Consider the following 22,726-nt stretch of genomic DNA (forward strand, 5'->3'; position numbering starts at 1 on the left):
AAAAATTCGATAGCATCAATTTATTTAACGATTTCGACATAAATACAGAAAAGTATAAAGAAATGCTAATCATTTTTTCGACTTCGTTTACGCTTATCCGTTATCTTGAGCGTAGAGGATTGCCGCTAACTGGTTAGAATGTCGATGAAAATATTGCCTCGGCGTGTTACAAAATTTCAATGGATACCTCGCAGTTTTGCGTAAATAAAAATTGAACCTCGCGCATCACAGAATTAAAAATGCATTTTCAAATTCATGAAGCGGACCAGCCAACGATTCGCATAATCGCGACTGCGGGCGCTGTAAAAAAAGATTAACTTTAGCGTAGAGGTGAACCAGTAGCGGTGCGAAAAAGGCGCGCCATCACTTCTTCTTGGCATCTTTTAACCCCGCGCCTGCATTGAACTTGAAAAAGATTATGTCCCCGTCTTCTACGACGTAGTTCCGGCCCTGTTGCCTGTACTTTCCAGCTGCCTAAAATTGGTACAGATGAGTGAGAATAATTCTGGAGAAGTTGTCAAGCGTCTCCGTGTAGAATTGCAAAAATCCCAGCGTACCTTGACCGCAGCTTCCGACCCCTCGTTTTTAAAGTCGTCAAACTTCATTACCTCCGCCATGATGAAACCTTTCTCGAAATCCGTGTGAATTCTTCCGGCAGCTTGTGGCGCTTTCGCTCCTTTCTGAAAATCCAATTCAGGCAAGAATAGCGTAGCGCATAAAAATTCATCGCGAACTTCTTCGTTCTGCGGCTATATGAGCAGCTTCTTACGCTGAATTCAAACACCGCGCCAAATCTCGAAGGGTGGAGAACTGCCTTAACAATGAAGCAACTCTGATCCTTAAGACCAACGATTGGTATCGTCGCCTTAACCGGATCCAACCAGCTACACATGGTGAGAAGAAGGGAAACTTGCGTCGGTAACCGAGATACTTACCAGCGTAAAGTCGTCATGTCGCTAAGGCAGAGCGCTTGCGAAGCACCCTTAATAGTTAATGATTTGCGCAATTCGTAATGAATATCTAGCAATCGTCGTAAAAATAATTCCAGAAAGAAATATTTTGACTAACTGCAAGTCGTCAAGCGAGGAGAACCAGGAAAAATTGGCTGGGGAGAAAACTTCAATACGCTGCCTAGTTATCGCAACGATAGAAACGTTGTGTGATTCATCCCTCGGCGATATTATTTACTCTGGTATAGTACTTATAGTTGTGAAAGATTTATGCAAATTAAATATCTAATCACATCTTACCGGGATTGTCCAAGCCTTGACTTCGTCATGACCAGCGGTGAAGAAATACTGAAGCTGCAACGCCTTGTATCCCTGAACGATAATCTTATCCAATGCACTGCAACAACACGAACAAGTAAATTACTTTAAACGCGAAGAGTTCGTATTTGTGAACCGAAAAAAATATACAAAAATCAATGCAATATTTAACGAATTGTTATTAGCGATGAAGCAGTATAAAGAACATCGGTTCTGGGGTCAAATAACGATTCATCGTTACACATCTCAATTAGTTTAGATGAGAAATGAATAATTTAAATGGCAGAGGCGTAGGTAAACTATGAGATGAGCAGAAATTGAAGAGAGAACGGTGAAGCGAAGAAGGAAAGATACGAGGTCGACGAAACGTGATTGTCTCGAGCCAAATATCTCCTAATGACGGGGTACCTGCAGCGCCTAGAAGGTGTATTCTGTAGCGAACAGAGCCCCAGACTTCATGGAATACACATAAAGCCGGACGAAATGAGCGGCCCAATTTTATCATTCGAAGACCATTCTTTAAATCCAGCGATTTGTGACCTGGAAATAAAATCGTGGCGACCCGCCCTCTGATTGCCGGTTATTCCGCCGCCGCCGCGGCTGATGCCCCGCATCGACGGGAATTATTTTTTGGCTCTTGAGGATCGCAGCTCACTTATCGCGTCGACGATTCGACGATATCGACGACGGAGTAGCATCTTTTTATTTTTTATTGGGGGGGTTTTCTACCCTAACTTCATGCGACAGCGACCTATTTCGTTTTTTTTCTTCTTCTTTTTTTCTTTTTGTCACAAGAGAACCCGACGCGACGCGACGCGACGCGACGACGTTGTGCGATGTGATTTTTTAATAAATCAAGAGAGCCCTGTAATCATAGACACCAATTCCCGTTGGGAGAACGCGGCGGGGCGAGGGAAGAGATGCCGTTCAGGCATCGGTTTCACTCTCGTGATTTCATGAAATAACACACATTAGGGGACATTATGTCATCGGTAATACAGTCGAGGGCCAAGGATCCAGCTTCATACCATGCTATGATTTTCCAATGCGGCTTCTAATTCTTTCTATTCGATCCTGTATCGCGTAATTGCATTTATTCAACGGCACAATCATTATATTCACTCGACGAAGGGGACGCAGCTAGGGACGAAATAACGATGCTGCTCATACTGCGGTATGTACACCATGAGATATCATTCCATGTCGCCTCAAGGAATGTGTGTAGCTAAGAAAAATTAAATCATTCAGCGTTAAGATCTCGAAAAACAGATCAACAGATTTCACATCCGTGGATCCATCTCGACGATAAAATTAGGTAGTAATTAAAAATTGTATTAAAATACTGTAAAGACTTTCATCTCCGGCGAAAAAATTTCAGAAATGATATCTGAATACTGTATAAGGTACATTCTGTCCAAGTTGGAATTCGTCGAGCAACTAGACTCGTGGCGATACGAACGCCTATTAGAACTATACAATTTCAATAGGGGAAGAAATATGAAAGCGTAAACGTATTGCAATGCTGGTTAAACGTTCGAGACCGTATTAATGAAAAAGTAATCAGCAAAATACCGGTTACTCATGGTTGGCAGAGATTTGGAAAGGGGCGAGACTCACTTGGCACTAGAATCATCTGAGCTAGTTGATAACCAATCGGCCTAGTACGCTCCTGAAATCAATCCGAAATCAGTGGAAAATTACAGGCTCTCAACCATGTGCGCGTGTTTTCGTCGATTTTCTCTGCACCATGAAAAATTCAACGTGGAAGCGGTGCAGTTATCAATAAATGAGACAAAAAGCACGGATGAAATAAACGGGACAATATTCTCATGAAATTCAATTCGATATTTCAATATACGAGTCCTAAAAGTTACTAAGTAAAATGACAGAAGAAACTTTAAATCTTTGTATGAAATGAACTGGCCTATCTTCGATACAGACAAATAAAACTTTTGGTACAACCATATGTACCGATTGTGGTTTGATTGGCGAAAGACGACGTCACGAGTGCTTTTTCTTTTCAAAGTTCAGCTAATGGCGTAATGAATTTGCTTGCACGCATCCGGGGCGAGGCAGGTTTCGTGAAATTAGGGCAACGCGCAAGGGGGTTGTTGTTGTTATTGTTGTTGTTGTTGCCTGAGGACATCGTAAAACAACGGACAATTTGTAAGAGGGTAACAAATAATAACGAGAAGGTTTGAGAGGGTGGAGAAGGTAATGAAAAGCGGTTGAAACGGAGGATAGAAATTGGGCAAAAATCCGTCGTTGGGAGGTCGAACGTTACGGGAACCCCCGTGGCTAAGAGTGACCAAAGTAGCTAGTCCACGGTGCAAGATTATACACGGCGGGTGTTTTTGCGCAATTTTGAAAGAATTTGAATAGCCGTTCGTAAAAATATAATGAGCGAGCCAAGACTAACGGCCACGCCGCATAGTTATACTTTTATAGTTCCATAGGGGACGCCGGCGAGAAAGGGATAAGTCTAGGTCTCCGGGAAAAGTCCTCCGTTATTACCGAGGCTGTGGCTCGGTCTCGCCGGAGTTGGGACCTCGCGAAATCTCTCTTCCAACTCGGGGAATATCTCAGGGGATTATTGAGCGGTGAGAAAGCGCGAATTTACTCCATTTACGACCCGCTCGTCCGGCCTCACGTACGTATTTAGCAGCCCCAGAGCCTCGGGTCGCAATTGATTTAGTCATCTTCGTCGAGAGGGAATTCGCAACGTTGAATACCGATCGGCCATAACCGACTAATCGCGGCTCTTTCATGGGCCGAAAAACTTTTTTACATCGTCGTCGTCGTCGTTTTTTTTTTTTTTTTTTTTTTTTCTTTGTAATCTTGGTAATTCAATGAGGACCGCTTACCTGGTTGCTTTGTGCTCCTCGAAGTACTTCGCGCGCTCATCAGCCTCCATGTCGAAGATCTTGTTTTCGAACACACCGCTGAACGGGATCAGAGCGGAACCGGGGTCGTTTTTATCGACCCACTCTTTGATCTTGATTAACCTGTGTAAAGGGGATAAGAGAATAGAATAGAATAGAATTTAGAGAGGCGGTTTGATTACATTGCAAGTAAGTTTCTTCGTTGAGAAACTTCCGAAATCACAAAAGGGAAATAGAAATGAAATTGCTGTGAATGTCAGAGATAAGCATAAAATGAGGTCAAAGAGAATCAAAGTCGACTATATTGGAACAGCGTTGTTTTCGGCCTCGTGATACGAGAAATCAAAATCGAAATCGTAGAACTGATTGGCCTGCGACAATCGCGTCGCTCGACATACACAGAACGTTTAATTTTCAACTGCCGATTCCCACGGCATTATCTCAACCGGATACCTATGAATCGTGCCTGAATAATTGATACAGTAATAATGCCGGACCGTGTACACATACCTTCGCACAGCCGGTATCCTACTACTTTTATTAGTGTGCACACGTCAAAACATCGACGAATGCACGATTTGATTTCTCGATTTTATCTCCTCTTCAACGTAAATCGAAAACACATCGTGCACGGAGTTCCCACTGAATATGGGGTGTAGGGTAAGATTCGAAACGGTAAAATAGAAACTCCGAATTCACTCACCACTTGTTCTTCTTGCGGATGTAATCCTTTTCAGACAGGTTCACCAGGTAGATTACCGGTTTCGACGTTAGGAAGAGATACTTGTTCAGCACTTCAATCTACAATTTCAACCGTATTTCATTTAATTCCAATTATCACACCTCATTGTTTTTGGCGTAGGTGAAGGGAAAATTTTTCGCGATTCACGATCAAATATTGAGTCCGAATTTTCACTGAGTCAGTCGGTTGTCGTTAACACTGATATAATATAATTCAATTCTTAATCAATTAATAAAATTAATTAGCAAAAGGTTCATTTAAACTCTTGGATTCAAAACAATAAAAGGGTGCAAATTTGGAGCAGCTATTAAATGCCTGAAAGATTCAGGAATGAAACTTACGTCATTTGCGCTCCAATCGGCAAATCTGATGTGCTTTTTCTCGTCGACCAGAATGGATTTGACCTTGAGGAGAGTCTCCTGCAAGGAAAAAATATAATGTCGTCATTAAATCGATGACAGTGTACGAAGGATTCGAATGCTTCAGAAATCTTTGGGACGATGCGATATTCATCGCGAATGTTTGAATTAGCGGTATACGATAAGGGAAGATAGTATATTGCATATATCGCAGCTTTTTCTTGCTCTTCCAGCGATGATTGGTGCTTCGTCAATCATCCGCGAGGCGATAACAAACCGAGGTGTGTTTTACGGGAATTTTTTACCGACCTGCAGGAAAAGGCTACGTGTAAACGTTACAGAGAAAAAAGGTTGCCGGAGGTTCGTCCGTCGGTTAAATCGCTTCGAATGTTCATCTCAAAGCGGGAGTGCATCCGGCGCGTGTGAATTGCTCGGCGATAAAGTAACGCGGCCGCGAAATGACCGGCGGGGAAAATCGAAGTTGAGGCAAGCTCGATCCCTGTCCTTGATCGTCGAATGGCAAAGACAAAGGATCGAGAACGGGGCCAGTGCAGATAGTTTCTTAGAAGAAATCAATCGAAGAGCTAAAACGGCCGATCAGCCTTTACCGAGAAACTTCCGTAGTTTAGAACTTAGCTCGCGCTCCGGCGTAATCCGCTGAGAGTTTTTCAAACACTCCACACCTTCTATAACCTTCTACCCTATACCTCCTGCAGTGCATCCGCGCAAACCAGAACATGCCTGATTGCTATCTTTGTCGGTAAATTTCTCCAACTGCACGCCGACGCAAGCTACTCCGGATAATTGGCTACTCCGGAAATTGCCTGAGCACGGATCACTTACACCGAATCAATCTTACAGCCGTCGAATAATCGCTACTCCGTTTCAACGACCTCGAAACGACGAATCGAACCTCCGAATGATTCTCAAGTTCGAAAGGTTGTGCAAAAAAAGGGTAAATCGTAGAGATTTTAATGTCAATTTACAAATTATTTGTTGCAGGCTGTAACCGCTCGGAGTCGTTCAATCCTTCGGTAATAGTCGGAACAATCCGTAACGCCGACTTTGTACTGAGAAGTTGTCCCGGCATTATTTCATCCCCATTAATCACGCTTCGCCGGATTTGTTGCGACGTACGAAACGGTCCAGGATGCGATAAAGTTGAGCAGGCGCAAACCGCCGAAGTAAACGAAGTAGAAACGGTATGCAATTTGTGGTCGAATCGATCCATTTGCTGGATCTACGAGACGAGAGGTATCATCAGGGGTCGTTGACGGTATACGAAAATTGAATGTTACAAGAGGCTTTTCCACCGCCTCAGGACGATCTCGCCAATGGAGGTATTATTCAAACACGGGATAGTTGTAATACGTGGTGCAGGTAAGTAAAATGCGCATCGCGATCGTTTATCCTCAATCGTTTGCGGAATAACAATTCAGACGAGATAAGGTCGCCTCTCGATGCAGGTCTTTGCGGCGTCGCGTCGATAGACGGGACTGACTCATCCTCCGGGTGATAAATTGAATGACTGATTTGTCCGCCGTCACATTATATGCCTCGCGCAGAGTGTATGCCTCGGGCTGAATGAAAACTCGAAATAAGAGAGGAAAAATGATCAATCAGATGGGACGTGATGGCGTTTCGGAATTCTTACGGGGCGATAATAGGCCGCGGAACAGCTGGGGCTCGGCTCAATCACAGCACGGGGTCCTGTTCGAACTCGCATTATCTTCGAGCTAGCTGCACTCGAGGTGTCCGCAAGTCACGCTCCCCGTCGTGAACACATCGATTTAACAAATCGATGTTTGACTTTCGTATTTCGTTTCTTCGTCGGTATAGTGTTGGTGGTACATCGCGGATGTCTTGTAAGCGTATCGCAGAAAAATAAGAAAAGAAAGAAGAAGAGAAAAAAGAAAAATTACACATTTTACTCTTCACTTTTTTCATTCGCAGATTCATTTTCGCAGAAAATCATGCCCGTCACGATAGTGCATGAGGCTCATTTTTCCACCAGATCAAAAATCACTTAAAAAAAAATTTCGAACTTCGACACAATTTTTTACCAATGAAATTGGAAGTACGTTTTTTTTTCATACGTATATGTTGGAAGAAGGACGAAACTTTACAGAAATGCAATATTCTAGGACATTGTCTTCCTTCAGACTTACGTATTCGGGCTTCAGTTTCTTGTCGTTCCCCCGAACAACCAATTTCTCAAGTTTCTCGAGGTGAGCATTGAGGAACTCGACGTCCTTGAGCCTGAGTTCCTCGCTGATGATCTCAAGATCTCTGACAGGATTGACCTCGCCTTCGATGTGGGTTACGTCATCGTCTTCGAAGGCTCCTGGAGAAAATTCAAACGGATGTTAATAACGTCGGTTCCGCACGAAGAAGAGAGCGTGTGGCGTATATACCTACGGTAAGTAACTCGGCAGATTGCACACGCGAAAAGTCAGCTTTCAGTACCTAACAACCGCGATGACTTTTTCCGCGAAACAAGTTGCACGCGAAGATAAGAAGACAGGGGGCGACGGAGCCGCGGCGAAGGGTTGGAAACGGTTCGGTCGACGGCCGCATGTTTATTTGAAACCCTCGACGATACAAAGTTGAGGATGCAGTTAAGTACGTTGGTTATTCAGAAGCCCGAGGTGCATGGTCGTCCTTTTTCCGTTCCTACTCCATCTCCGTTTCTTGCGCCGCCATTTCGCTTCGCATCGCATATTCAATTATACCCTGACACGCGCACAATTTACACAACGCGTTGCAGGTTACGCGGGGTAAAGAATAGTGGTGATAGAAAAGCAGAGGGGCAAAAACGGGTAAATTTCTACTACATCATACGCACCCTCCATTCACAGCGAATAATGAGGCGTTCGCTACCTATTTATTCAAATTATGACCGTATTCCGCGACGAAGATCGACTGCGAAAATTGCCAACAGCTTGTGGAGTGTAAATGATTCCCGACATGTATAATATCGCACGATTAGACTATTGCAACAACAAATTGTTGAATAATCACCACAGTCGTGAGGGAAAATCGCCGGGGGTTTTATCAGATGAAAAGTAACCACACACAAGGATATTTAATGCAAGCAAGCTGCTGATCATTCTTATCTTACCTCGTCCCTCATACCACGGCAATTTCTTTCGCGACGTTGAACCGCAACGCGGATTAATAAAACACCTCGAACTCAAGAACCATACAATCGGCCGATCAAACGCTGCGGACACGTACGCTCGTATTATATGCTAATCGAATGGGTGTGCCGTTTATTACGAGACTTCATGCCTGCGTAGGTACCGGTACGATCTTCCCTGTACCAACCATAATGGATGCTGCGAGAATTAATGGCCGCTGCTCGGAATTCACGACAGACCAAGCCTAGTTTCGATCCTTATCGCTCGTTTGTTTCAGTCTCCTTGTAGCATTTATGTCATGCATGTCGGTCGAATCTCAGGAGGAGGTGAAAATACGCTGCGAGTAGATATACATATATTATTTTCTGTCAGCACGCCAACGCGTTTCTATTTGCGTTGAAGTGAAAATCAAAGCTTTTAAAGAGAATGAGAAAAAAAAAACAGCAGACAACGGTAATTGAAGCGAGACAAATACTGAGTAATACATGCGAGCAATTCCGATTGCCGATGAGGCATGCATCATTCATCGAAGGAGCAGAACACACGTTACATCAGACGTCTCATAGCAGGGTCGGTAATGACTGACTTGGGCGACCGGAAAACGGTCGAACACTCATATAGCAGCGCGACAAGGGTGCTTGGTTTATATCCTTGCAATCAGTCTTCCATGTTTCTCTGACTGGGACCCTGCGGAGTGTCACGAAGACAATACCGGACGACGGCATTGGTATTTCCTATGTATAAGGTTGGAGTTGGAGATATCAGCTAATACGAAGCCATCAGTCTTGAACATTTTTATACAATTTCTTTCCCCGATTGGGGGGTTTTACGGAAAATTATTACAGTTGGACTCCGGCACCGATACCTTGTACATGTACCTACTATACTTACCGGTACCTACGCCCGCATAGAAGTATTCACATCAAACATTTACTTCCCGAAAATTGCAGGCTGCAGACTGCAGCAGGTTCGCGGGGGCGTACGCGACAAACCATTAAATATAAAGAAACTTGTCGTGACGGTATATTGATACCATTCTGCTGGAACGCCACGCTACGCGTCTACGTCTGAGTTACGTTTTTCGGAAAGCAGCTGCTTCCTTTTTTCCATCACAGGCGACAGAGATGATATTATAAGCAATGTTTAGTAAATTTCAATAGTTATCGATACCCGTTCATCCAGTAATTACAACTGCGTTTTGTTGTTTGGAAAAAGATTTGGCATGAAAGAAGATTAAGCGCCTAACTCTTGCTACTTTTTGGGAATGAGATTCCTGAGATCGATCGGGACTCATTCGAAGTAGTCACACTAACGAAAATCAACATTTCGAACAATTCATCTTTCGTTATTTTATTTTTCCATGTTTGAAATGTCGATATATCGGCCATTCGAAATATTGACCTTTCCAAGTTTTGACGCCCAACCGATGGATCAAGACTCTCGTCAATGACTCTGACTTCAAAGCCATTCTGAAAGCTTAAGTATTATCGTAATGAAGAAAAGTTTGACTCACGACAAAGATGAAATATGGCGTCACAGGCGCTGATGTGGGATAAGAAGGCATTTCCGAGCCCTTGGCCTTCGGCGGCGCCCTTAACTAGTCCAGCGATGTCGACGACGTTGAGGAACCCCGGAACCTTGCTGAAATGGTGTAACAAAGGCGAGAATTGAGTGGCTAGATTTGTGAAAGGTGATTCGACCCGCGCGCTCCGGAGAACTGGTGATTTACTCCAAGTATTCGCGTCGCTTTGTGGGTACGAATAGGGATCAAAGGGGCACGCGCGATCTGCGTACAGACGGGATAGGGAGATAGATGGATAAATGAAAACGGGGGAGCATGGGAAGGGAGAGTGTGCGCGACCCCCGTGACAATGAGCCGTATTTAAATGCTAATCTCGCCCTCATTAAACAATTAGCCTTTGAAGAGAGGCGTGCAGGGACACGGAGGCCACATTAGCGGGCTTTCATAACAGTCTGGCGACTTCGCAGGCGACACGTGCCTCCGGAGCTCCGTCAAACGTTGTACGTCGCGCTTCTTGGTGTGCAGGGTGGGTATGCTCCCCATACCCTTAACTGGGTACGTGTAGACTGTAGATATAGCCCCGCAATGCCCCATGCATCCCACATCCGCCCTGAATGACAATCGCGTTACTTTGCATGTAGAATCTTCGCGGATCAACTATTGCGACTTGAATGGATTTAGTGAACTGAAAGTTACTGGCTGCACTTTGTGAGCTCGTGTATTTTCAAGTTATTTTCTCACGCGTCCTAGGAGATGTAACTTTACTCTATTATGTATCATTAGATGATTAACCCTCTTGTCTACACCATTTTCCGTCGCTACTGTTACATTCACCATGGGTCCCACCATTTATGAGCTCAAAGTTCTAAAAAATTTGTATCAGTGAAATGAAATCTTCCGAATATCCTGAGTAAGGATATGCAAACACAAATGCGATATCTACATTCAAATATCGCGATCAAGGAATCCTGCAACTAAAAATACATTAAATCTACGAAAACCAGAATGTCTGACAAGTTTCTACGAGGGATGGAAAAGGGTGCCTCAGTATTTCACTGGCAAAACGGGGCGCTAATCTGCATTGCAGATCACGTTTCCTGGCCGTTGCTGCTGCTGCTGCTGCTGTAGCTGCGGCGACGTAGTCGTCGTTCGAATAAAGAGCGAGACATATGGAAATTTCCCTATTTATTCCGAATGGTTTCCTCGACAAGAGAGGGCTTTTTCCTCTCCCCCAATAAGAATTATTCCCCGTGCGTTTTATCGATGAGATATTTTAAGTCGTAACCTTGAAACTCGTTTACTAACCTCGGAGGCTTGAAGTACTCGGACAAGTAGTCGAAACGCGCATCCGGAACCGGTACACGACGTGCTTGAACAAAATGACATGGTTAAACACACTCTGCGTTATAAAAAAAAATACAAATAGTGGTTAGGGGTCAGTAAACCCCGAAGTAATGGAACAGCGCATTTTAAATATATATGCAATCCACAAAGTACTACCAATTACTTCACACTGAGGACTTTCTAAGGCTTGAGACACGTTTAATTTGTTCAAAGTTAATAAACTGAGTGGAGGATGTGCGGCGAAACTGTTGGGAGCCAAGCAACGAAATCGATCTATGATAAAATGATCGAAATCTGCGCTTGGGAATTCTGTCCTCCGCAGGAATGGTCACATGAGGATTGACAATCTTTTTTGCATTTCTAACAGCGACTTGAAGCAGATGACGCCGAGCGTTCATTCGCCGCAAGGTTTCCTCGTAAACGGCGACCTCGTCCAAGTCACTTTTGGTGTTGTAGATTTTCAGGTAAACGCCGATGTAAACAGCTGCCGTAACTTCCGGAGTCATTCCCGGTAGCTTGACTCGCATAACGCTGACCTCGTTAACGGCACGGACTACGAGGTCGGCGACAGTCTGTTCAAGGAAGCCGAGATTCGGCAGAGCGCTGATATTTATCGGCGGAAAGGTGTGCGTGAAGTGGATCTGAACATCCGCGTATTTCGTCGGCTGGGTTACGAATTTTCCACGACATTCCGTAGAGCAAAATAGGTACAGGTCTTCCTTGAACAAAACTCCGAGCGTTTTCAGGCCTGGAACAACTCGCCGATCCGGAAGACTGTCGAGGTAGGTAACCGGGCAGAAGCCGGAAGCCTTGAGTCTCTTCGCCCAGCAAGCGTGGTTCACGTCGATCTCTTCGTCGACGATTTCGGGACGAGATTGGGGCAGAACGACGCCTTGAATCGAGGAAAGAATTGCCGAAGCGTCAGCCAGGAAGGCTGGCAAGTGAATATCGCATACCCAGTAGTAATGCGACCGGAACTGCACCATGCCCTCGTGATTTGGCGGGGTACCGGAAAACGTGAGGACGTTATCGCAGCCCAGACACACCGGGCAGTAGGATTCGTACTGGCTCTGCCTCTCTCTGAACTCGTAAAGAGAGACGCACAAGTGGGTTAGAGAGTGAGCCACGTCGTAGTCAGCTTCCCGGAAGTATTTTTTTATACTCCCAAACCTGCGGCAAACTTCACGGTCTGCACGGATCCATACCGCGAGTTTTTGGGCAGTTGCATCGAGGGTGACTACGTTTTGAGAGAATTTTTTCAGCCAGCATCGATAGTCGGCAGCTCCTGCCTGCCACTCTTCGTACTGGTGGGAGAGGTAGCAGGGTGAAAAACTCGGAGGATTTGTTCGGGTGTTGGAATCCGCCGCCAAACAGCGCAGGCAGAAGTCCAGGTCAGCCTGCAGGTCGATGACGATCATCGGCTGGATGCCGAGGAAGGCGAGCTCCTCGGCTTCCGGTTGGTTCTCGGGAAAACCGTCGAGAATATACCCCTGGGAAACACCGTGAGGATCGATGGAGTCCAGTTCTACGGACCGAGCGATGGACTCGTTGAGGGCAGTGTGGCCACCTCGAAGGTGGGCGCTGGTCAGCGTCGAAAGTTCGGTCCAGGAAAAATTTTTCAACATGTGCCGAAGCGCCTGGCCTCTAGTGATGGTTTTCATGCCGTAGGTGCGAGCGAAGCGATTGGCAATTGTTGTTTTGCCACATTTCGGCGGGCCAATTACTGCAATTCTCGCAGGAATCAAGGGCGAGCATGAATCCTGGCTAAGATATTTTAGCGGATGTTCAAGGAAGGCGGTCAGTCTTTCTTTTCCCGCCAAAAAGTAGATGTATTGACGATGTAGGACTGGGTATATCTGATGGGCTGCCTCGAGAGGCAAAAACATCTGGAAGGGTATTTTATTCTCGAACATTTGAACCGGACAAAACTTGCCGAATGAGCTCAGAAAATAGTACCCGCTGTCCAAAAGTTTTTCGGCAGTTTCTATGTCAACCTCCTGAACTCTTTCCAAAAATGAAGCATTTCGAAAGACGTAAGGCTCCAGGATCTTCAACACCGTCATCAAGACTTCGGTCTCGCTTTGCTCTGCATCGACTTCTATCCACGGTATCGACTCTTCCTCCAATACTGATTTAGCTGCTGCCAATTTTCGGCTGCTGGACTCGTAGTCTTCATCGACCTCCCGCCGTATTCGCTCTCTAACAGTGGCAGGATGCTCCCAATCCTCAAATTTCACTGGATCTTTGTACCTTGCTAGAGATTTCTCCTGGAGTTCTACTCGATCAATTTCAGCTTGAGTCTTGGCGAGTTCTGAGTCGCTCGAATCACTGGAGTCATAAGGGTCGTCCGTAGAATCGACGTCGGAGTCGGAAGTTGAGACCTGGTCTTCAATTTCTCCGCTCTCTCCACTTTCGTCGTCTTGGTCATTTTCAGGGTCGATCATCATTCGATCACGCCTGAGCTTTCTGCGAACTTTCAGCATTTTCAGAATCCAGTTTTCTCTGAGTTTAGTGACTTTTTCCATTTCATTCGCGAATCTCACCTTCTCCTTAGCTTTTGTTTCCTCCTGCTTTATTTTCCAAGCTTTGTACAATTTCGAGGTTGTTCTCGATTGTGCTTCATCGGAACTGCATATCAGCTCAATAATGACTTCCGGAACTGTGAAATTGCTCATAGCAGCTTCAGCGTCGTAAGAGCTAGCGGGAAAATTATCTAAGATAAGACCAGTCCACCGATAAGGTGGTTCAAATAAATCCGTCAAGCATTCCTTCAGCATTCTTTTGGGCAGAACTGCTCCCTCTTTCAAGTACTTTCGTACGAATGCCTGAATCGTTGCTCTGTCACAATTGTAGCGTTGATCTCCAAGGTCTTCCGGCAGTTCCACGTCTTCTTCAGGTTCTTTTACTAGCGGCAAACCTTCATCATCGAGCGTAAGGACGTCCTCCGATCTCCTTTTCACCAACGGGATACGACGCTCTTGCATGTATTGCTCTAAGCGTTTCTCGAAATCTATATGGGCTATTCCATAATTCCTACTGATTGCGTTGGCCAGCGTAGACTTTCCAGATCCAAGTGGTCCGACGACTGAAACCCTGGGCAAGGGAAGTGGTTCTATGGGTCTTCGACATGGGACAAAATCACGAGGCTGATTCACGAATTCGTTGAGAGCCGTTTCGCTCGAGAGCAAATAAATTTTGTCCATGAACATGGCACTAAATTCGTCTTTTCCTTTCCATAATACGTTATGCTTGCACAGTGCAACAGGACAAAAGACTCCAGTGTCACCCAATCGGCGGTTGTCCTTTTGCTCTGATGATTTTTCCGGTATTTCCTCTTCCTCCTCGGTGAGTTCCTCGACAGCTGAGGGCACTTCGTCGAAATTTGCCTCTTCAGCTTCTCTGTCTTTCTCTTCATCGGTCATGACGGTCGCTTCGAATCGATAATGGTCGTCAATTTCTTGTTTTACGTAACTTTCTACGTTTGTCGTGGCAGAAAGTTCGACATCTATAATTCTTAAGCCTCTCTCCAGCAATTTTTCCTTCATTATCTCCCAGATTAAATCAAACTGCCTCAGGGCATCGATGTATTTGGTTAGTTCCTGGTCTTCCGGATTTACTGTAATGGAACTTTTCGAAGGTTGACCCTCAAAATCATCATGTGCGTCGGATAGCTTATCAAAGATCTCAGATTTTCTTTCTAGGTCTTCTTCTTCTCCCAGCTCGTTCTCCGCTTCCGCAAGCCTCTGTCTGGCAACCTCGTCACGATAATTCTGACGCCATTTTTCAATCAAGTATTCGTACGGCTGAGCTTCGTGAATAACGACAATTTCTTCAACATCCACCCCTTTTTCTAGCACATTTTCAAGCAGCTCGACATTCGCGATCATTCCGTCAACCACCCAGCCGGATTCCACCAAATTTAAGAAATTCGGTGCGGTTTGTGCAGCGTTTATGTTCGCTGCAATTAATTTGCTGACATCTTCGACAGTAAGCTCGACTCTCTCTTGACGGACTTCTTGAGTTCGCTCCAACAAAATCGCAGCAACTTCCGGGTCGTATTCGTCCAATTCACGTATCGGAGGTTCCATGTAAATCAATACCGTCGGCGCAAAGTCCATCAGAATATTTTTATCTCCCACTACGCGCTGACAGAGATCAAAGTCCGTGAGCAAAGACGTAAAATTGTACTTAACAATCTCGTCCCGCATCTCGTCAAGTTCTTTCTCATATTCATGTTCTGTTTTAGCAGATTTACTTTTAAGAAACTGAAGCAGCTTTTCAGCCACCAATTGAGCTTCCCTACACCAATCGCTCAAAGCTGCAATTCTTGCGACTTCTCTTTCATCCCTTTCGTTTTCCAGACGTTCACTTACTTCGTCGATGACCTGGCTGCATATTTCATCAATAACTTCCCTGACAAGTAAATTTCGCCGATGGTCCATTTCGCGATTTTCTATAGCCTGTGGATCGAGTAGCTTCCCCCCATAGATTTGCGCTAAGAACTCGGAAAGACTTGTTTTTCCTGATTGTTTCTGTCCGTAGACAAATATCCTGCACACCGGTTTCGGATTCGGTGGTAACAAGAAGGGTCGCGGATTTTCAACAAACCTTCGAACTGCCTCGGGACTCGACATGAAATACACTTTCTCCATAAACCGAACCGCGTGTTCGAGACTTCCTTCGATTCTCTGGCCTTTGGAGAGAGCGACGGGGCACGTGAATTTCCACTTGGACAACGTCCAACGGAACCTAGGCGCTACCACGTCTTTGTTTCGCAGCTGTTGAGAGGCTTCCTGCATGTCCTTTCCTTCGAATTCATCGCCGACCGAAGACTGCGAAGTCTCGTCGTCATCGACCATCGACTCGTCCTCGTCCACGTGGAACATCTTTTTCGGCAAGATAACCTTGGGCAACCCCAGCGTCCGCAACCTGACTCGAACTACTTGAAACATACGCGAAGCCGAAGTGCGACCATCGACACGAATCACGTGCTGAGGGTTGTGGGCAAGAACTATTTTCTCTATAGAGGGCAAGGCGTACTGCTCAAAAATCCTACATTGCACTTCAACGTTCGATCGCATATCCGACAATCGCGTAACCAGATGCTTCTTCATATCCTCATGGACGAGCGCTTGCTCACCCGCGATTTCTCGCTCGAGCTCAACCCTCTCTTCATCGTCAGATCCGGAGAAAGTAGTTTCCCCTTTGTTTCTCGTCTCCCAAAGCCCAGCGTCGATCGTGTTGCCCGAGTAAGGATCCACCCTGAACTGACCACGTCTGTAGACCGCGTCTGGATCCGGACACACAACGTATATAACAACACCAGGCTTTAATGGCCATGTGCTAAACATATCCTGTATCTGGTTTCCGATGTCCCATTGATAATCATCGCGCAGTATCATGCGCAGAGACTCGGTGGCGAACGGATTCCTCGCGAGATCGTAGCTTCTCGAGCTACTCGAAGAAAGGCTTTCCTCGTCGTTCTCCAGAAATTCCTCCTCCGCAATATCGCTCCAATCCTCTTCCGACTCGCTGGCCAATCTGTCGTCGACTTTGCTCTTTGCGCTGTCGACATTCACCGAGACAAACGAGGCCTCCTTCTTCGGGGTCAACGAAATTCGTACGGATGACGGGTGTGGATAGGCGGCGTAGTCGAGGTCGGGATCGTTCGGGATCAGGGGGAGTCCTTCGACGACGTACCCTCGGTGCATCACGTCCCTTTCTCTAAGCCTCGACTCGACCAAATTCATCACGATTTCCGGTCCAATGCTGCGTCCGGCTTTGAGCACCTGCTTAATCCAGCGCCCTTTGTCGGTTTTCGCCTCGATTTCCTCCCTGAGGAGACACTCGGGTGATATCAGGACGCAGTTCCAGAACTTCACGATCATCTTTGCTAGTTTTGTACTGTTCAGCTGCGGCTTTCCGAAAATCGCAAAGCAGACGGGCTCGGTGCGCAGCTGTTTGCACCTGGCCTCCTCTTCCGAGTAAGGATCACGATCCGTGAATGGATCCAGGGGCGGCGGAAAGTGAGGCTGAATCTCACCACGCTCCGAGCAATTACAAACTGTTTCCACGAAGCTGGAAACGCGAGTAAACGGATTGGTGTCCTCGTTAAAAGCGTAGTACATGTTCGCCTTCGGGAAAATCCTTGGATTCGGCGGTGGCCATGACGGCGAACTCTTGACGCGAGGAGGGTAGCCTTTCACGTGCTCGAGGTACTTTCGCTTTGTGATTACCGACGTACTCACAACGAACTCTTCACCCTCTCCGGACGAGGGCTTCGCGCAAAATTTACGCCGTTTTAATTCCGCGTTGCACATTCGGTATTTTAGGTTGAGATAATTTCAATCAAGTGACAGGCGATGCTGAGTTATGGTTGAAAATTGTGAACAAACAGATAAAGGTCGAGAAAAATTGACACGTCATGTTCATTCACTTGTCATAAGGTGAGCAAGATATGATTCGATACGATTGGTCACACTGCATCTGTGCGAAAACGTGAATTCTTATAAGAAATGTGAAAAAAGAATACTTATTTTCATTTGGGTCAATCGTGCAGAATGGGAAGTTTTCAGCGGCGGCTTGACTCTTGGTGAGAACGTTGAAGAAGGTAGACTTCCCGACATTGGGTATCCCGACTATTCCGACCTTGAGATTGGTGCCGACGCGGCCGATCAGCGGCTTCTTTTCCGGTTCCTCAACCTTCTTCGGTGCCATTCTGTAAAGGAAAGATTACCTATAAAAGATTTCTTCGATTTAATTCGAGTTATTCGCGCTGAGCTGGTATCGCCGATTTCCGCAACGCGGCCGCTCAAGGCGTCCCCTTGTCATTATGGCCAATTGTACGAAGGCAGAAATGGTTTCCGTGGTAGTCGTTGGGCATTTAGAATCCGTTTGCCCTGCCGGGGGCAGCCAGGCAAGCAGCGTCCCCGTCATCGTTTATATTTCTCTGGATCTCCGGACGGGACATGTAAATGATCGTGTATACATACATCCCGGAGAGCGTCAGCGGTGGATAATGCGCGGAATGCTCCGGGCCGCGATGCCTATATAGCTCGCGGTAAATAATTATATTAATACGGGCGCGGCATCAACGAATTGCTGTGTTTACGTGAGATTGCAGCCGCGTTCTTGGAGGCACCAACTCGACTCCATCATTCCATCTGAAACCCGATGAAACGAAGGCACGCGGAGAGGGCGACTCGGAGGAAATCGGCCCCAAAGGGCTCCTCGGTATCAAGGGGGGGGGGGGGGGGGGGGGGGGAGGGGGAATATGGCGGGCGGGTACCCGATTACTGGGCACCACGCTCCTCGCGAATCACCGGCATCACGCCGCACATCCGCAACCCAGCCTCAGGCCGCCAATCCGCCTCCGCCGCGACGCTCGTCGTCGTTATAGGTACGCACACCAACGTGTATGCGGCAGATTCTCGACGATCGCGACGACGCCGTTTTCCTCTAACCGCGATCTTCGATCTTCTTGGAGTCGGTACAACCCGATCCCGCGGTATCCCGCGGCTCGAGGAGGAACGAATCAGCATATGGACCGTTCGTTTATCCATTTATTTACTTTTTTTTTTTTTTTTTTGACTCTTTCAGCTCTGTGCCCGCACAGCAACGAGTTACCAATGAAATTTGCGAATTATTTTAATGGTTATTATATTATCGTAGAAAAGAACAAAAATTATTCAATGTAACATAATACTTGGCGATCAAATGTGACGAAGAATTTCTTCGGTTTATTCGAATAAATATGGTGTCACTGAATAACCGAATTCCGATTTTGACTCCTTTTCGATTGAGTGCAATGACAGTTTTTCGAATCGGAAAATTAATTCTTTCGCCTTAATTGGTGAATTTAACAAATCATTTCTCTCTGTATGCACCTTCTGGCCGTGATAACTGACAAAAAAAAACCGCTCACGCTTAGTATTGCGGATTAGATAACTTCAACGTACATGATCCAGATAAATCAGTGCGACACTGGAGTTGAAACTTTTCAAAATTTTTCATAGAGAAAATCTTGACGCGTTATTGAATGCCTTTTTGCTTTTGGTTTCCTTACAAAATTATAAATTTCCACGCAATTACAGATATCTTCAGGTTTCTCAGAATCGGTGATGGTATTAATATAATTTAAAAAACGGAATAATTATACTATATGACTATACTATTTTCGTTCTATAAGATACTATAAGAATTCTGTAAAAGAGCGTTATAGAATTAACGACTGCAACGTTTCAAGTGAATTAGAATTGGTTTCAGGAATATTTGTTGCATCATTTAATTCCTTCTTTTCTTTTTAAACAATTGATGATTAACAACTTTTGAATCATTTCTAATCCACACCAATTACAACGCGATGCTCAAACTGTGTGTATCGGATTCAAAAGACCTCGATGAATAAATAAGAATTTTGTAGAGGTACAATGTCTGTTCGTAGATTTCGAACAAAATGAAAATATACGCGTTCTTTTTCTACCGAATAAAATCCACTACAAATCTAGAATCAATCATGATATTTTTACAAGAAATATATACGGCTGTAAAAAATTGGTTATAAATTATAGTAAACCAATAAATATGATGAATCTAACATCAAAACAGAATAGCGAGCTCACGTGTAATAATCATGCCTGCAATACATTACACGAAAAAGATTATTTCATCAAGGATTATTTTTCAAGTTTGAACGTCGAAAAGGCGAGCGGGAAATCAGGGAGCTGTATAGTGCTGCCACCTGGCGAAACTCGACGAAACCATCGCCCACGGAGACGTGATGCGGGTCCAGCAAGAGTGTCGGAAACCTAACCTAGCCCTAACCTAACCTAACAATTGCCAAGCGTAGCGTTTAAATGTGGCTCGGTTTGAGAGACGAGAGACTGAGAGACGCCTCTCTCTCTCTCTTATTTTCAGCAAGCGATAAGACGCTCGGAGCAAAATTCAGACAGCACGAAAACCAATCGTGGCCAACTTCAGCCTGTCGAAGGCTCAGCTGCTCGCTGGTACGACTCGCGGATATTTTTGGGGGTAATTATTCAACAAAGAATTTTAACGCCCGGTTAACGGCCCCGGCGAGGAAAAGAAAAAGACTTAGACGAGAGTAGATTGATAAGAGAAATTATGTATTACCTGACACGGGATACCAGACAGCCGGCCTTTCCGTATGCGTGTTGTGAAAGCAGCCCTCACGCACAACGTGCCGCACGTCGGCAGACAGAATATTTTCATCCGGGGAACCGAGAGGCTAGAGGTGACGTCACTACCAGTCGAGCAGGACGCTCCGGTGGGTAACTCGAGCCTACTTATCGACCGAGGTAGCCAGGCAACTCGCGCCTTGAACGGGTTTAAATATAAACTCGCGGGAGACGTTTTCGGTATTCTGGGAGTTTCATTGCGAGCGTCGCTGCTGCTCTACCAAATATGTTTACGCACGATTGTTGGGAAAAGATGTAATAATATGTCTAGAAAAGTTTGTTGTAGCCTCGCGCGTCAATTTTATATATAGTTTTACAAAAACACTTTTATTTTCTAATGTTGGAAAATTGTAGATCATTTTTTCTTTTTTTACTTCCATAATTAGCAAATTTTATTTTTCGAATCTGTCGTATATTTGCGAAAGCATTCATTTCTATCTCCTACAGTAGGCTACACATAATTTGAAATTAAGATTAACCATTAAACTACTGTTAAACGACGGAGACAAAAGCTTTGAGATACATGAGATCGTAAAGAAAAAAAAAGAAACTCAACACTAAACACCGGCTCAGTTTTTTTATTTCATGGATATATTATCATATTCGCCCATACAGAGAGACGCGAGGACTTGTGTCTGTATGGTTTGTAGAGGCACATATCGTGACACACGCAGGATGACCGGCAGTTATGCATATGGAGTGTTGTTGCTACACGTCAGAATTATACGCGAAGCCATGCTCGACGAACATAGCTCTGTATATGTATATATATATTGTACGAGATGGAATATCGCTGCAAGAGCTGTCGTTACAAGGTACAAGGGACATGATATCTCAGCGACATATTATGAATACATTACAGTCCTTACCAAATACGGCGTTAAGTCGTCGTGTCCGTCGATCACCGCCGGTAAATCCCGCAGGTTATACCTGCGCCCACAATGTGTTCGGATCTGTATCCGAAACCTGCGTAACAAGCCTTTATGCATGGATCAGTGACTGCGCACACGTGCCAACCATCAGACATATGTTTCCGCCAAAGATCTTGAGATAAATTCGAATCATTGATCGAACTCCCTGCATCTCCGTGCATCGTGTGATTTATCGGTACCTCGATCATCGTAACCAACTGCGCGAAGTACAAGCCATGCATGTGTAACAAAAAGAGATATAACTATACACCAAGTATTTCTTGAATGAACAAACCAACATCTTTCAAAGAAATTTTGAATCATATTATCCCTTATTTGTAAAAAAAACTTGTAATTTCAGGTCACGTTCACGTACGCCTGACGTATGAATAAGATCAGCTGCAGTCGGTGTGACTGTTGTGAGGTGATGTCGCAACAGGATGTGTTCCGGGTTCTGTGAGAGCGAAGATGCGCAGGAGTGTGGGATAATTGCGCGTTAACGTATGTTAATTTTATTCGATTTGTTATTCGTCAAGGAGACGTGGGTGGAGGGGACGAGGACTTTAACGTGTCTTTCATCTCTATCAGGAGGGTCGATCTCCGTGCGCTTAGCGATGGTCCCGTCTCTTGTTCCGTTTGAGGTTCTTCGATCCACGGACGATCCTCGGCGCCACCGACGCTATGCAGACGCTGCAGACGCCGCGATGATGCGATGAGCTCTGCATTCTTTTATTTCATTTCCGAGGTAATTTTAATATTATCCTTCGAATTATGAGGCCACTGCAGGCCGGCATGGTGCTCCGAGTTCCCACACAAGCTCAATTATACCTACCTATTACGGTTGTAGAAGGATGGAAGACGCCGCGCACCCCGATGTGCCTCGGAGGATAGGAGATAGGAGCTCGACGAGAAGACCGGTAATCGCAGCCTCCGTCTTCTTCTTCTTCTTCTTCTTCTCATTTTCCTCCTTCCTCGCCTTCCTCTATTTCACCCCTCCGCCACCCCAAAATCTCCAATTCAGAGCTCTGCGGAACGGAACGTAACGTATGGTGGAACCACACATTGGATCCACCATAGCTCGATGCCGTAATCCCCGCGTCAATTATATATCCTCTGAATCCTGACTTGAATTTGAAATTACAACCGAGCGCCGTGTGAGCTTGAATAATCCCGGTTCTCGACGGATAATATCAGCCGTGAGTTCCATTCACGAGTCACGGTGAAGGGACACGATCCCCTGCAACGTGTCCAAGCTTGGATACGTGAATACGCTTGGGGATACTCACGGAAAGTTTCCGATGAAATCTCTGAAAGTTTGAATGTCAAATAATTGCTTCGAGTCGAGAAACTGGAATTGAAGT

The 22,726-nt window shown here is 45.4% G+C and overlaps 1 protein-coding gene across 2 annotated transcripts; it reads right to left on the reverse strand.

Moving 5' to 3' along the window:
- Window position 1: 1 nt before the first annotated feature.
- On the reverse strand, window positions 2-20,531 carry LOC124405190 (obg-like ATPase 1). Of its 2 annotated transcripts, XM_046879881.1 has the most exons (11): window positions 20,390-20,531; window positions 17,794-17,975; window positions 11,219-11,279; window positions 9,905-10,032; window positions 7,420-7,595; window positions 5,234-5,311; window positions 4,854-4,951; window positions 4,133-4,273; window positions 1,251-1,347; window positions 558-680; window positions 2-474 (listed from the first exon to the last, which is right to left on the reverse strand). In XM_046879881.1, exons 2-11 carry the CDS (start codon window positions 17,972-17,974, stop codon window positions 364-366), a joined length of 1,194 nt encoding a protein of 397 aa, XP_046735837.1. In that variant the 5' UTR covers window position 17,975; window positions 20,390-20,531; the 3' UTR covers window positions 2-363. The 2 variants fall into 2 exon arrangements, with proteins under 2 accessions (XP_046735837.1, XP_046735838.1); XM_046879882.1 differs by lacking the exon at window positions 20,390-20,531 and having other exon boundaries at window positions 17,794-18,189.
- Window positions 20,532-22,726: the final 2,195 nt, after the last annotated feature.

Source organism: Diprion similis, chromosome 4, assembly GCF_021155765.1.
Source record: "Diprion similis isolate iyDipSimi1 chromosome 4, iyDipSimi1.1, whole genome shotgun sequence".
Lineage (NCBI taxonomy): Eukaryota > Metazoa > Arthropoda > Insecta > Hymenoptera > Diprionidae > Diprion > Diprion similis.

What these genes read in the sequence shown, in the direction of transcription:
- LOC124405190 (XM_046879881.1), bottom strand. Translation starts at nt 17,974, where the DNA reads ATGGCACCGAAGAAGGTTGAGGAACCGGAAAAGAAGCCGCTGATCGGC. An exon ending in GAGTACTTCAAGCCTCCGAG is followed by an intron (nt 10,033 to 11,218) that starts GTTAGTAAACGA and finishes ACACCATTTCAG; the next exon opens with CAAGGTTCCGGGGTTCCTCA. An exon ending in CGCCATATTTCATCTTTGTC is followed by an intron (nt 7,596 to 9,904) that starts GTGAGTCAAACT and finishes AATTTTCTCCAG; the next exon opens with GAGCCTTCGAAGACGATGAC.